General features: G+C 35.8%; 1 protein-coding gene across 10 annotated transcripts in view; it reads right to left on the reverse strand.

Moving 5' to 3' along the window:
* BIRC6 (baculoviral IAP repeat containing 6) overlaps positions 1-15,787 on the reverse strand; it is a 189,764-nt gene that overhangs the window by 97,182 nt on the left and 76,795 nt on the right. For all 10 annotated transcript variants that reach the window (XM_082307527.1, XM_082307526.1, XM_082307525.1 and 7 more), the window contains 8 exons: positions 15,361-15,494; positions 13,565-13,718; positions 12,675-12,791; positions 11,551-11,705; positions 10,201-10,327; positions 9,207-9,317; positions 2,680-2,813; positions 1,549-1,676 (listed from right to left, as the gene is read on the reverse strand). In XM_082307527.1, coding sequence (XP_082163653.1) covers positions 1,549-1,676; positions 2,680-2,813; positions 9,207-9,317; positions 10,201-10,327; positions 11,551-11,705; positions 12,675-12,791; positions 13,565-13,718; positions 15,361-15,494 — 1,060 coding nt within the window. The remainder of the gene's footprint in view (positions 1-1,548; positions 1,677-2,679; positions 2,814-9,206; positions 9,318-10,200; positions 10,328-11,550; positions 11,706-12,674; positions 12,792-13,564; positions 13,719-15,360; positions 15,495-15,787) is intronic.

Genomic DNA, 15,787 nt, shown 5'->3' on the forward strand with positions numbered 1-15,787 from the left:
TTAATTTTTTAGGTATAGGCTTAGAATACAGTCCTGTCCAGCTGTGGGTGAAAAGTTTTCTATGTTTGCAGGGAAACTTCATGGAAAGAAGTCATCTAATACTTTAATATCATTAGGATTATTTGTTTTCTAACAGGAAATCATGACGGGTGTTTCTTCCCATAGGCTCCCCCCCTCCGTTTTTTCCCGAGGCAGAAAGAAGAATGGTCAGGTTTTAGCAGTCTAAGTAGTAACTATACATAAGACTATGAGAAGGTACTCAAACTATCACAGGTTGGTATTTGTAGGCTGACTGCTTGAAGGATCTCTTTTAGGGATAAGTTTATTTTCCCAATTGCTTTTACACGTATACTGGTGGACTACAAAATGAACCTTTTGAATCAGTATATTTAAAATACAACTGCTGCTAATTCTTTAAGTATAAGTTAGTTACTGATTTTTGATAAATTTCTCTGTATCTTTTGACATTGATTAATCTTACTATAACATTTAAAATTAAACACAGAACGAAACAGTTTATAGAAATAGCCCTAAAGAAAATATTTGGCATTTAATTAGTTCTAAGAGTAAAATACTGCTTTTCTTCACAGTCAATCTTATGCTTTGATCAGACATGGTATACTTCGATAATTACCTGAGGTTTCAGAAATAACCATCTAAACCCTTTTCTGGTGCTTTGCTTGCATTTTATGACATTTCAGTCCCACCTTTGGTTTGTCTCAAAAAAAACCTAACACATTTCAAAAACTATACTTTCAGTCGTCATCAGCTTATTTCAAATAAATTATGGCATGCAGACATGCATTCCAATATTCACTGTGAATTAATGATTTTATTGTATTATGACATTTCTTGTAAAAGTGATTGATCATCAATGTTATCTGGTAAGCACCACCCATCCAATTTAAGTTCCTAAGGTAAAATGTCTTAGATAAGGCTGAAACTGTTTTCTGTATGATTAAAGAATAGATAACACCAAAGTGCCACCTGCTGGGAAGCCAGAAACTGAGGAAGCTCATCCCTAATTACATGAAGCCTTTGTCTGGGGATGAGCAGAACATCAATATCAGAAATAAATGTTAATTCCTAATGTATTTCAGATGAAACAATTGCCACATTTCTGGTGTACTGGTGAATACACAACAGTCTTGTGCCCATCGACCTAGCGTTGAAGAAGCAGAGCTGTAAAAGACAAGCCTTAAGCTCTTATCCAACCCCTGGCCAGCAGGACTTCTTCTCTACACTAGTGGGGAGACAAGACATCAATAGGCCCCAGAAGGAGAGTGGGGCAGTCCAACCAACTGTTGAGTGCTTCTATTCACCATCCCTCACACACAGACAGCTGTGTGTGGATTCCAGTCACACTTTTCCACATGCCAGAAGCAGCCCAGATCCTGCTGGTAGTGCTGCAGGAAGAGCAAAGGTCTTGTCTATTTATAACCTGACAGTATGACAAGGTGGGACGTACACATCAGTTGTGATTTATACTTGCACAGATTTGAACGACAAAGAGGGTATGAAAGGGAAAAAAATATAGTTAAGATTTACCTTTCTGTTGAAAGTATATGTATTAACTTCAACAAAAATTCACTGAACATCTGAGGACAAGTTGAAGAAAGGTGCACTTGCAATCGTGTAAGAAATTCTTGCATAGCTTGCGTCGCTGTTGGCCCAACCTAGAGGGAAAGGCATTTTAATAAGTATTATGTAAAACTGAAATATCTTCAAGAACCTTAAGTTGTATCTAACAAAAACATTTTCTAAGAACAGAAGTGTGTTACGTAGTTTAACTTGCTTTCTGAAAAATTTTACAGGGTTTTCACAAGAGAACTATTCCATATCATTTATATTATGCATTTTTCTATTACTAACCATGAGTAAAAAATAAATAATTCAGTTCTTTGCCTAAGACTCGGTTTGCAGCTTCAGACTTTTTTTCAGCAATGCAAACGATGCTTCACACAGAATACTTTTCTGTGCTAACAGGAATGCTTTTTCACAAACTACACATTTACATATAAGTGCTTTAAATTAATGGCACTGACCAATGTTTAAGTTCTGGGAAAGACTATGTATTTTCTGGAAAATACTGGAAATACCAGGTGTTTTCTGTCTCCTAAACTAAGCGTTTAAGTCCTGTCAAATATTACATACAATTAAGTTAACTTGGGCTTTCTTTGGTCACTATTCACAGATGTTTCAAAGACCGCAAAAAGCAAAAAAACATTAGTTGAAATTAGGAGAAACAGTAAACACCAGATGAATTCAGAAAACAGGCAGAAAATAAAAGCATGATTTTAAATTCTGGAATTATTAGATACTTAAACTTAATCTTCATTGGCATTTGTATCCCAATCCAACAAGATTTCAGGAAACTAACTGAACTCTATTACTTTTTTCATGCATGCAACTAAGAAATTCTAACATGGAACACATTCACTGACACATCGCATGGCATTCTCTCCCTGTGGCAAGTCTCCAGACAGTTGTAAAAAACGTACGATCACTACTCAGAGTATATCATCAACATGAACTTCCCTATGGTTGCTCATCAGAACAAACTAAGACTATAACCAAAAAAAGAAACAAGCCAGGGATATAATACATGATGAATAACATATTCATGTCAAGTGTATTGAAATCCTATTATGAAGAGTTTTTCTCTTAATTACTAGTTACCTGTGGACTGTGTTGATTTGTTCCATGAGGATTAGTGCCGGAAAGAAATTTCACTAACACATGAATGAGGTTTGGATCTGACACCAACAATTGGGCAGTACTTTCCTGAGCTCCAATGGCACTGCTTGGACCAGCTTAAAAATAAAGACATGAAAATTAAATCTGCAATCTTAAGCACTAAGTGTAAATCAAAGGTTTATACTGCATAGCCCTTATACTTATTTCATGATGTGTAAATATTCTCAGCAAAATCAGTTACCGAAAGCTGCTTACTCAGGACTACAATTTTGAGTGTAGTTTTCAATTAAGTACAGATATAAACGCCCCAAACTGTTCTATCGGTGTTCCAAGCTTGCTAAGGCAATATTCCTGAAAGTAGAGCTTCATTTTGTAGAAGCACTATATACAGACATTGTGATTTGTTTCTCTTTGCTAGTCCAACATTTTAATAAGGCTTAAGTGCGTTTGTTAGTTCATCAGACAGAGACCACGTGTTCTATTGTCCCGTAAACAATCAAGACATTTTAGTCCTTGCACATTCAGAGACTTCTCATCATTGACTAAAACTGTAGGGAGCTTAATGGGTAAGAACTCTGAGGACCAGAATTAGAATTAAAATACACCCTTCAATGACCAAACAAATGAGTTTTATTAAACATGAAGTCTTACTCATTCAATAGTGGTATATTGAATCACTTCAAAACACAACTTCAAGAAAGCATAGCTACCTACTGAATACAAATAGGTATTCTTATAATATTATATCTATCTAGATGAAGTTACAGGTTATTACATGCTGGAGATGCGATCTCTTTCAGACTATCTCATCGCATATAAAAGATTAAATCAAGAGGGAATGATGCTCTGGTATGAGAGTTTGGCTGGCATCCCTTCGCATCCCAAGATAAGATTGTTAATTAGGAAGGCTGTTAAAAGAACCAAATCCTGAACTACTTACTGGTCGTTCTGTTTATCAGAGTCTTCATCATGCACAATAATTTCCTTAAACTAAGGAAAGTTAAACTGAAGATCCCAACCAGGAGGGAAACGTCTCCGTCAAAAACAGAATTAAACCCTGACTGCTTCCATCTCAGTTGAAAAGCTTTCAGAGCAACAAAATAAAAATAGCATTGGAAAGATACTTGCAATGAGAGCAAATCCTTACGGGAAGATGGAAGGAGAAGATAATTCACAGTAAGTTTTCCCCTTATTAAATGCCATTTTATTCTCAAACTATAAACAGATATCTTGCTTTAGATGAATGCAGAAAACTAAAACTGAAAATATTTCTTGTACAGCTATACAAACCATTTTGCATTGATTTATCAACACTAGTAGTGGAACAAGTCTGTATGGCTATGACTGATGGAATAGCAATAGCTGGAGTTGAATAAAAGCAAGCATCCCAGAGCAGTCCAGTTCCACTGAACTGTAGACAATAAGCCTGCTCTAGTTTACTTTTGATAGAGCAAAAGATGAAAAGGCTAGGTCTTTTCTGGGTGGGGGACAAGTCTGTAAAAAGTAAGCACACAATTTCACAGGTTCTCTGAAAGAAAAACTGAACATTTCAGAACAACAGAGAAGCCTTGCATTGCAGGATGTGCCTTGGAAACACCAGTCTGGGTGAAGTGATCAAGTTTAGTTTCCCCTGCTGAATCTGCACCCCTGAAGATTTACTTAAGTAAAATATGCTGATTTTCCCTCTAAGAAAACTAGGTATGTAGCTTGTTGGTAGGGGTTTTTTTGCTGGTTGGTTTTGGGGGGTTACTTGGTTTTGTATTACTGCCTTTGGGTTTTTTTTTGAAAACAGTTCCACTTACAAACTATTTTGAAATTTAAGGCAAATCATTATCACTAAAGTTACATTCAACTGCATCTGACATAACTAATCAAAATGAGAAGCTAATCTGAATTTGGTTATTCTGTTTTTCATAGTTTTCTGTAACTTTTCATTGTTTCAATGTAACTGGATCATTCAAACTTTGTGTATGACTTCAGTTTTGAGCTAGATGTCCTTTGAGTTTGTCCAAAAGTACTGAGGATCCAAATTAATTTTAAAATAAGTGTATAAAGTGCCCAAAATGTTTATATTTTTCTTTGAAAAAGGGACATACTTTTGTGCTTTCCTGCATTCCTGAAAGGTACCTTCATAGACAGAAGGCATTTCATTTTCTTCAGAGACCTTGAGTCACCTATGAAGTCTCTAATGATCAGTGTGACAAGGAGCACTGCTGTTCAATGTTCTTCTTTTTTAAAAAAAGAAGAGAAAACAAAACAAACTCTCCATTGAAACTACAGCTTTTAGGATCTGTATGCTTGCATTTTTCTGAACAGGGCACATCTGGGGTGTAGCTTCAAGTCATTTAATTTGTTCACTTGGTGTGTCTTTGAAGGTAACATTATTTAAAAACTCCAGCTTTTTCCTGCTGTGTTCACCTTCACTTGTTAGGTCTGTACTGTAACTACTTAATTAAATTTGGCTATTTGTGAAGACTTTACATCTTAATACAAGCAGATGTTACGTTAGAACTTCCCCGGAATTGACAGTCCCAGCCCATCTCCTCTTGATGAGCAGTAGCCAAGTCCACAGGCTAACCCTCAACTCCTTTCCTTCCAGGATTAGAAGGCTCCGTAGTTTTTCTACTGTTTCATGATAGGGTTGATGCCATAACTGAATAAATACTTCTTCATTACTTCCTATGTTATTTTATATTTCCTATTTAACAGCTGAAAATATCACTGCAATATAAAACCCCACTTTTTTCTACATTATATTCGTAGTCTGACATGTTCTGTTTGACACTCAGATTTCAGGATGCATCAACGTTATCTGCTCTGTCGGGTAGTGTTTATGCTCAAAACACTGCCCTCAAACAGTATTTCTGGTGACAGCAATAACAGATAAGCAAAAGGGCACGTGAGGAGAGCACGAATAGCTCTTGCTAAAGGAACAGATGAGTAAATGCATTATGAGAACGATGTGACAGATGACAGCTGTTTACTTTAGAGCAACTGTAGCTCTGAGAAATTTTTCTAAGCCAGGTGTCACTGTAGATTTGCTTCTACCCACCTTCTTTTCCATGGCATTAAATGGTTCTAGATGTCACCCATCAAATACTGATATTAAACACCATCCTTGCAAAACTTGTCCCTGGATCTTGTAACCAATTAAAATCATTGTTCTGAAAAGAAATGGCCGGGGGTATTGGGTTTATCCCTGAAAAATATCGTGCACTCCTCAGATAAGAGTTTCTGAAGCCCAGAAGTTACACAGCCTGAGCTCTCATTCTGAAGACATTTATCAGCACATAATGGCATAATGAAATAAGATTTTTCTGACCATGAACTGACCTGCCTTAGACAGTGGTTGCTCATAAAATCCCAACACAGGACAGTTCCCCAGAAGAATCTGCCCTATACTCAGGTGGGGGAAAAAAACAACTAAAAAGCCTTGATTACTACAGGAGAGATCTGGGGTTTTGGAAAAATAACTAAGAAACAGCTTTGAAAATAACACCAGGATGAGATCTCTAGAACCACCTAATTTCTCATGACAAGGTCTTCCAATTCGTTGATCTCTTGAAGAAATGGTGACCAAAACCGTAACCTTCAGAGTATAATAGTTCATAAGTCATAAGTGGGTTCAAAGAGACTACCCGTAAAATGCAAACAAGGCAAGACCCTTATCTAGAATGGATGGAAGAATATGAAAAAGCACTGCCCTTTTTCCCCCCCCTTTTTTTTTTTCCTTTCCCTTCATTTCCTTTCTTCTTTTTAAATGAAAGACTGGGGAAAACAGAATGGCTGAATGTGAACATAGGTATCAAATCGCAATAATGAATTTCAACTAAATAAAGCAAACTTAAGAAGGAGGTTCTCTGAGAAGGCATTGAGATCCAATGGTTTAGAAAAATAGCGATAGTGGGATTTTTTCAGTGCTAAAATGCCCACCTGCCAAAAGACTTTAGTGGATCATCTATGAGTGGCTACACCTCTAAGTTGTTTTTCAGTTTCTGAAACAACAACTATGATTATCTAATGATAGAAGAGGTGCCTTCTTGTTTATTTAAAAGGCTTATTGCATCTGAAGAGGTTTATTATACCTGAAATCATCTGAACTAAATATTTTTGGTGGTGGTGGTGTTTTTTTCACGAGTGAAGATATTCTGCAAATGAACACATTTGGGGGCTTGGTGTATTTTGGGTATTAAAAGGGGAAAGAACCTTATTTTATAACCACATGCCTAGCAAGGCCAACCTAAATTATTCCTAATGAACTGTAATTGACATCTTAGTGGTTTAAAAAAACAAACAAACAAACAAAAAAACCCCAAAAAACCATAACCTGTTAATACAGTGAAGATATGTGAACAATTTGTACTTCATAGCTTAAAACATTACAGAATTAAAGAAGATAAAGAAGATACAAGAGAAACTTGACTCCAAAGAAAGCTGACATGTCACTTACATTTCACCAGTCTCAGGAACAACTTGTCTTTAAATTGTTCGCTCTCCACTGGCTGCATATATTTAAAAAAATCCCCAAACCTATCTCTTCTGGAAAGCATAATCTTGAAAATTATAACTTGATGACAACTCTTGTGAGACACTGTCTGTAATGGCTTAAGAGACTATTATTAGTCCCAGTTCTTAACTAAAGCACACAGAAACCAAAATTATTGATTGGAGAAGTGCTCTGATGGATCCCACCTTCAATTGTCAAGAATTGAACAGAGATTATTTCACTTCTTAAATGTGACAACTCAGTGCCACTGAGACAGAATATTATCTTGAATTATTAGCTGCTGAGAAATCCTGGCACAGAAGTTACCTGATGGGTGCTTGAACTTATTTAGCTCCTGGTTCTATCAGTGAGTATGGGAAAGGAGGCAGTTAAGGGATATATATCTGTGTTAGTCCACACACATGTATAAAAGGAGACACACCTTCAACCCTTTTCTTTACCCTCCAGCAAGCTTGCATCTCCAACCCTTTCCAACTCAACCCCAACCTTGGGCTTACAATCCTATTGACACAAAAATCCACAACCACATTCATATGCTGAAAGGCGCCTGCAACAAGTCATAGCGGTTGCTTCTGAGCAGCTTTTCATTCACATCGTCACTTACTGATCTCAGGCAGTTGCCTACGAAACTCCTGCAAACACGCAGCTGTCTGTCTGTCGGTGTCAGAGCACAAACACTGAGCCTCATACCACTTGGAAGGGATTCACATATGGTCTCAGTGGTAGACACAGCATAATTTTTGGAAATTGCTAGTCTCCAGTTACAAATTGGAGTGTTGAAAATACACGTGGGTGTTAACTGCAGGCACTGTTATCCTACAAATCAGGCCATGTTCTGTTCTCAAATACCAAGAATAAGATGGAGGTCTCAGTTTGAGAATATCAATTAAGTCTTTTCCATTAATTTATTCACAGCTCTACCGTTTCACCTAATAGCAAAAATTTCAGCAGATTTTTTGTGAGACTGATCTCCAAATAACATCACAGAAAAGGGACAGAAAGTGAAAACCTGAAGAAAAAGGTGCATCCCAAAGACAATGATTTGAAATGCCACATACGAAAAAAAGATTCATAAGCATCTCTGAGGAAAACTCCAGAGAATAGCTGTGTCATCACAGGATGGTAAATGGCTTCACAGAAGTGTGATCTTCAGGTGGCTCTGGGTTTCTTTCTTCTGTAATTACTGTCTTTAGTCATATGCTTGGAGTGAAAACAGAATTTAAAAGAGCTCTGACTTGGTCTAACATGCAGGTTTTAAAAGATTCCAGTCTTCAAGTTCTTACTATTTGATATCTTCTTTAGCCTTGAGGACAAGGCCACAAAAGCATTCCTCATGATAGCTGCCCTATGATAGTGAGCCACTTAGAAGCTGAATTTCTTAATTTAAAAATTACATCCTTTAATTTCTACCAGTCTTGTGGCAAAATCTCATTCACAAAGGGGGATTATTTCTAGTGTATTATGGAGCAATATACAGAACGTGAGATAATCTGGTGTGCATAGGGAAATGAAATGAAATGAAAGGGATGGATTTCTTTTTTAATAGATTCAGCTTCTAGGGGCTTATTTTCAGATAGCTTAACATAAGCAATGACTAGTGCCTGCATATTTATGAAAATATTCCTACTGCATCAGAAAAACATGTATCTATCTCTTTCATAGCGCCTTAATCCTTCCTCTCTGCTACTTCTTCCCATAGTAAAAGCTAATTCCCAAGGATCATTAGCTAGTCCTAAAATTCATTTTCAGAAGACACTGCCAACCTATTTATAATGACATTTTCCTTTACCACTAGGGTCTCGGTTTCCATGGTACAAGCAATTCAAGGAGTCCACTCTTGAAAAGCCTGAAGTTATGGAGAACCAACCAAGTACTTATATGACAAAGGGAAAGTTCTGTTAGTCTTTCAGATGGGAATCAACACTCATCTGTACGTCACTAAAACAGGCAACATTAAAAAAAAAAAACCCACACCAAACAAACCATACCATCGACAACTTACCATTAAACTGCATATTTGTCATGAGAGTTAGGCTGTGAAGCACAAGGCACCATGTCCGGAGTAAGGTATTAGGGTACCATGCCAGAACTGACAGGAAGCTAGTTACTGAGGCTGTCAAGAAAAACATATTTTTCCAAGCTTTAATCTCCAGGGTATTACTATAAATGTCTTATTTTTACTGTAAGGTGCTATGTTTATTATTGTTATTAATATTATTATTAATATTATTTTTTGTTGTATTTATTTTGTTTCGACAACTATTATTCCAGGAAATTAGAAGCAGCCTCAGCAACACATCACAGGAACTGGCCCACAGAACTTTCTACAGTGCCTAGACCTTGACATCTCAGAGAAAAACAATGCAAAGAAACTTCTGGTTTCAAAATCCTCTCATGAAAGCCAGCGTAACAGGTTCATTACAGCAGGCATTCATGTTTTGGACTATCACCACAAGATAACACAGATTTTTTTAAACTATACAAATTACTTTAAAGAGAAAAAAAAAATATGACATGTCTTTCTATTAGATTAGTAGACTGATGCCAAAAAGTGATAGGGCTTCCCCCCGCACCATCTCCTTTGATAATAAAGAGATCATAGGACGGTTCACAAGGAGAAGAAATTTGTCAAAGTAGTACATATAGGTGCACAGCTCAGCTTAGACTAAGAAGTGGCATTTGAGAAGTCCTCTTGCGATTAGTGATTAATTAAGAACCACAAATTTTACAATTTAATTTCTGAGATTATGCAAATTCAAGGAATCATCTCTCAATTACATACTAGCTACACATTTTTCATGTTAAGACAATAATGAGCCCAAGAGCTCTTTAATAAGAACACAGAAATTATCCCAACATTGACCTTATCGAGAATACTTATTTTAATACATTTTGCTTATTAGCAAAAATTGAGTACTTAAAAAAATAATCTTATGAAAGATTATTTCCTGATTACACTTCCTGAAAATTAATTTCCCATATTTAATGTATTTTACCTTGGTTCAAGGAAATGACAGGTATTCGGTTAGCGTTATAAAGGAAAATATCAGCGCCACTATCTTTACTTCCAGAGGAGCTGGAATTTAGGCTTAATGTGAGCCATAACTGTAAAAGGGATTCAAGCTGCAAAAAGGGAAAAAAAAAAAAACAACCCACTATCAGACCAAACTCAAGTGTTTTACCAAAACTCCAGAGCATAAAAGGTGTTTTGATTTTAAAAGCCTTATCTACATTCTCAGGTGCTACTGTTTCACTGATAACAGACACACACTCACTCTCTCCGCCGCGCCCCCCCCGCCCCCGGTTACTGGATTTGAAGATTCTGATAAACACAATATTCAAAGCAAATTCAGCACTACTAGCAAATGCTTCTGCTATGTTTTTGCAATTGATTTCTTCTAAAGACAGTTAAGTTTCTCTTAAGAAGTTTCTTCAAACTGATGTTAAAAAAAAAACCAGCTTTACACACTGCTCAGAAATGCCTGTATCACAACCCTACCTCTGTAACACTGGTTTGCATGTAAGCTTTTGGAATGTCTTAATATAGTCAAATGATGTTTACCAGTCAAATTATTCAATTATTCAAAAGGCGAATTTAATTACTGGGGAACCTCCTTTACTATCAGAGAGACACTGATGCTCACTTTGAATAACTCCCTTGAGGAAAATAACTATTTAGATATTGTGTGGAAGCATCAAGGTCCTTTCCCCACAAATTGTATTTTGGATGAGATATTTAAAGAACGATTGAGGAATGGAGTCAGCCACCCAATTACAATATGAACAGGCAGGCAGGCACCTAGCCACTCATATATAGCACACATGGCATTCCTTTGTATGTATCAAGAAAAGCATTGCTAAACCAATGACTTTTTAAAAGCATGCTTCTAATTTTAACTTTTAGGATCACTTCATAATTCAGTGTTGGAAGGGACCTCTGGAGGTTATCCAGTCCTATCTTCTGCTCAAAGAAGGTCCAACTAAGATGTCAGACTGGGTTGCTTGGGGGTTTATCCAGCTGGGTTTTGAAAACCTCCACAGATGGAGACTGCACACTTAGTGACACTCTTCACTAATAAGCTAACAATTATCTTTCAGTGAACTTAATAATTTGTTTTTAAATATGAAAACATATACCCACTTTTTCACTGTAAAAAGAAATGTCCTATTTAATAAAAGCTTTCAGCAGCTCGTCTGTTACATTATTGGTACTGTTGTGAATGACAACTTCATAAGCAATAAAGCACATAACAAGTTACTTGCATCCTAAGTAGTAAGAAATATAGGAAAACAATAAATGTAGAGAGAAATACTATAAAAACATTTCAAAGTTCATAATTCTATACCTGAACATGGTGGACTTGTAGCATGGAAAAGAGTTTGTTGAAGCATGTGCTCAGCATAGGTATAGATGACAACTGTACAATCAGCGGGGCATTTTGGTTAGCAGCATGTAATCCTCTTAGCAATGAATCATCTGTTCCACTAGGAGACTGTGTTACTAAAAAAACAAAACAAAATGTACCAGCCCCCCATGAATCATTTTGTAAAACTTGCTATAAGTAATTTCATATTTATTTCCTTGTATTTTATAGTTAAGGGAAAGACACTCATTTTGTAATTTACAAGAACATTTTCAATGTAGTGTTCAGCTGAGTTGGACTACTGACTACCATCTCCACCTTCACAAAAAACTGTTTGGAAAGTGAGCCCCCAGAAATACATTTTCACAGATCTTGCCAAACACGTATTACAGGAGTGTCCTGGTAACACTATGGTAAGACAACAACTGGAACATCTCTTTCACGCGTTACGGTAAAACTACTGTTAGTCAATAATAAAATTCCAGAAAATAAAGTCTGAGGATGTCACTAAACCTATTCCATCATTAGATATTCAACTAATGACTGTGTGCATATTAAGGTACCCGGAAAGCTACAAAGCAGCACACCTTAACAAGATGGGCAGTGAAACTCACTGGAAATACGTTCAAAAGTAAACCGGCATCATGAGGGTTTTTATATCATAAAGCTTTCTGAACAGGTGAGCTCAAAATTGTATTCAAATATTTTCACTTTCATCACTGAATAGGTGAAACTGTCAAGTGCAAAGCAGCTTTCAAACAGCTGAAATTTCACACTGAATGCAAGAATGAAGCTTCAGAAAAATAGGAAACTTAACGTTCACTTTCACCTAGATCAGAAAATTAAAACAATTCCTCCATTGCACTATTATGCACTGTAAAAGGAATCCTGCACATTTGACCAATTTCATACGATGTCTTAAGTATATGTGTACACATAATTAAAAAATCTGAATAAAGAAATATCTCTAAAGCTCAGTCTAACAAGAAAATTCAAGCAAAATATAACTTTTTCTAAGCTGCTAAGTGACTGCAGAAAAAATTAGTACAAATTTAAAAGCATCATGGTCATTATGTGAAGACAATGATTTGACAACATGTAGTTACATGCAGGAGATGTGTTTGTTAATGCTTGTAGAATGGAATCAGCCTCCAGGGTGGACATCATTTTCAGCATCAGCTCAGCCTGCTGTTCAAGTCCAACTTCTAGACGTGCATCTAAAGCTACACAAGGCAACAAACAGGGTAAAACTGAATTATATCAAAGACATATATAATTAGTTGCTCTAACTTCCTGTGCAAGCAATATAGATATACAGTCCACATTAAACTGAAAAAAATCTCAGTGTCACTAACAGGAATACTCACTTTTATATATGATGGAAGCAAAATGTAGAAACTTATACTCTGAACTGAACATAAGATTCTTACAGACATGAAATATATAATTAATAAAATACTAAATTTCTGTGAAACACACACATTTTTCTTTTCACAGACACTTTAATATCACACATGACTAAATCTGCATATGTTTAAGCCTGTTTTTCCTAAGATAATAGCTCTCAACCAAGAACGAAAAAGCTGTTTTTCCCCAGTGTGGCAGGGGAAAGATCTGTCACCCCAGTTCAGTAGTACTCCTCCAAACTAAACAAGTGCACCACCTCATTCCTTAGGGTAGAGCCAACTATCCAAAGTATCAGCCAACTAGAAAAGAGCTTCCAAAATTTCCTGAGAAAACAGGAATGATTTAAACCTGCCTATACGTGTGTGTTCAAAAAGGTTAGAAAATAAGATTTTCTGCTATGTTAGGCTGTTTTAAATATAAACCTCATGTAACATTCTCTCAGTTACCACAGAAAAACTGTGGCATATAGAAAATTTAAGTCTTTCCACTTAATACATGTAGAGATTGTTAACATTATCTCATATGCAAAAGTGTCGAATACAGTACCACAGAAAAGAGACCCTGAACAGAACTTTAGTTCATTGCTTACCTTGAGAGACTGATACGCTCACAGTTTGTGATCCATTTTTCTCTGTAGTTACTGGTGGTTTTGCAACTGGAATTCCAACGCCTCCAATGTAAGGATTGTAATTGTAGGTGCCATAATCGGCACCCCAGTAATCGTACCAGGTGCTGCTTATAGGCTTAAAAAAACAAACAAAACAACAAGAAAAAAATAAACAGCAACTCTTTAGAGTGCTCAAGTTCAAAAATAAAACTTGTAGTGACTAACAACGAACACTGACATTACAAAAAATTAAAACCAGAAGATTGGATCCAACAGCTTTAGAAAATTTTGTTTCAATTTTGACTGCAGTATGAGCTACGGAATCCTTAGTGATTGTCAAAATCCAGCAATGTAGTTAGCTGTCTCAAAGATTCAAGAAGCCAATTTGAAAATGTTATCATCAGTTTTTATTCACACATTCGTACCATATTGTACATTTGGAAGTGGAGTATCACACAGATATTTTGAGAATTTATTTATCAAGACAGAATACTATATTATTAACTGTACCATTAAAGTACCTTGAAGCCTCAGTGAGGCTCAGGGATTATTTGTACTGGGCTCTGCAAAAGAAAGAGTTGAATAATCTCTACTCAAGTGTCATAATTTAAGACACTTAGAAAGCATGTGGATCACAAGAAAAAAAAATAGTAACGTAAGACTGTATGAAGGCGATTCGTGCATGCCTGCCTTTTTAATAGCACGATCCAGTATCAACTGTCATTTTACAGATACAGAAGCAAATCTTAAGAAGGATTAACAATGAAGAAATGTTTTTCTGGCTGTTTTTTACAGGACATCCAATCAGGCAGTAAGATCATGAAGATACCTGTGGGTGAAGTGGACTAAGAAGTACTGCCAAATGAAATGATAGCAGAATAAAGAAGGAGGGAAACATCAGTAACACAAAAATTATGCAGTAAGTGGAATATTTTGGTAGGGTGAGATTTAAAGAAAAAAAATCTTTACATGATAGGTAATCAGTGGAAGGACATATGAGAGAACATAGGAAAAAAAAAGAAAATGTAGTGTTATCTGAGCAAGTGGTAAGAAAGCTAATTTAGGTTAATTCAAATGAGGCTGAAGGCTTAAGTCAATAGTGAGAGGAGTGGGAAAACTCCAAATGACAGTGCCATCCTTGTGGACAGAGAAAAGAGACTAAACATTTTATTATGAACAGTTGTGTTTCTTTACAACCAAAATATTTTTGCTTTTTAATATACCTTGACAATATACTATTACATCTAAATGTTATTTTACTACCTCTGATATGTTTAGCTTCCATTTTAAGTATGAAAGCATTTAATAATTTTCTTGTTTCACAGTGAAATAAGTTTTGAAGTTAGTTGCTTCTTTTCATAGTCTGAAGCTAGTCTGAGCACTAGCTACTGCTGACTTTTTTTTTCAAACACAGTACTAGCAGTAGTAACTCTTAAGATCAATCGCAGAAGCAAATGGCACTCTATTCTTAATAAAAAAAGACAAGACTAGATCTTATTTTTCTTTTATATTATGCTTTTGTTGTCTTTAACATGTGTTACAAACATCGTGTTTATACAGATATTTTCATGCAAAAGCAAAATATTTTGTGGTCAACTGTGATATGAATACACCTGAGATGTGAACACAATGTTTTTCCTGTCTTCCTACCTTAGATCTTTATAAAAAGCTAAAAGCAGGTCTAAGACATCAAATACCACTAATGAAGAAGTGTAAGAGAGAAAGAATTTTACTACGTCACTTGTAAAGGTTATCCTGAAAATTCAGGTGTGTCATACCTTGAAGACTTTGGCTGCAAGGGGATCTTTTTCCAAATCAATATCCAAAGGATCAATATCAACTTCCATCAGGTCTTGCAGTAACTCAAGGTCAATGTCCTTATCTTTTTCCAAAGATGACAGAGGTGGAGCACCTTTGAATGATTAAAAGAGTATTAATACTACCACGTACAAATTATAAAACATGGATACATTATACACTCAATGGATAATTTTAAGGCTTTTAATAATACAGTTCTTAGTGGAAAAAGTTAATGAATGCAATCAAGTTGCCTTTTTTAAATAATCAGAAAAATAACAATTTTTTACTGATCAGATGTAAAACTAAGTTGAAGAATTGCTCATATTCTGCCTGTATTTTCAGAAACTAATTATCCTATCACCAAAAATCTTTTACTGATATTCTGATAGATGAGTAACAGCAAAG

Source organism: Platalea leucorodia (genome assembly GCF_965183815.1).
Source record: "Platalea leucorodia genome assembly, chromosome: 3".
In the NCBI taxonomy this organism is placed as follows: Eukaryota; Metazoa; Chordata; class Aves; order Pelecaniformes; family Threskiornithidae; genus Platalea; species Platalea leucorodia.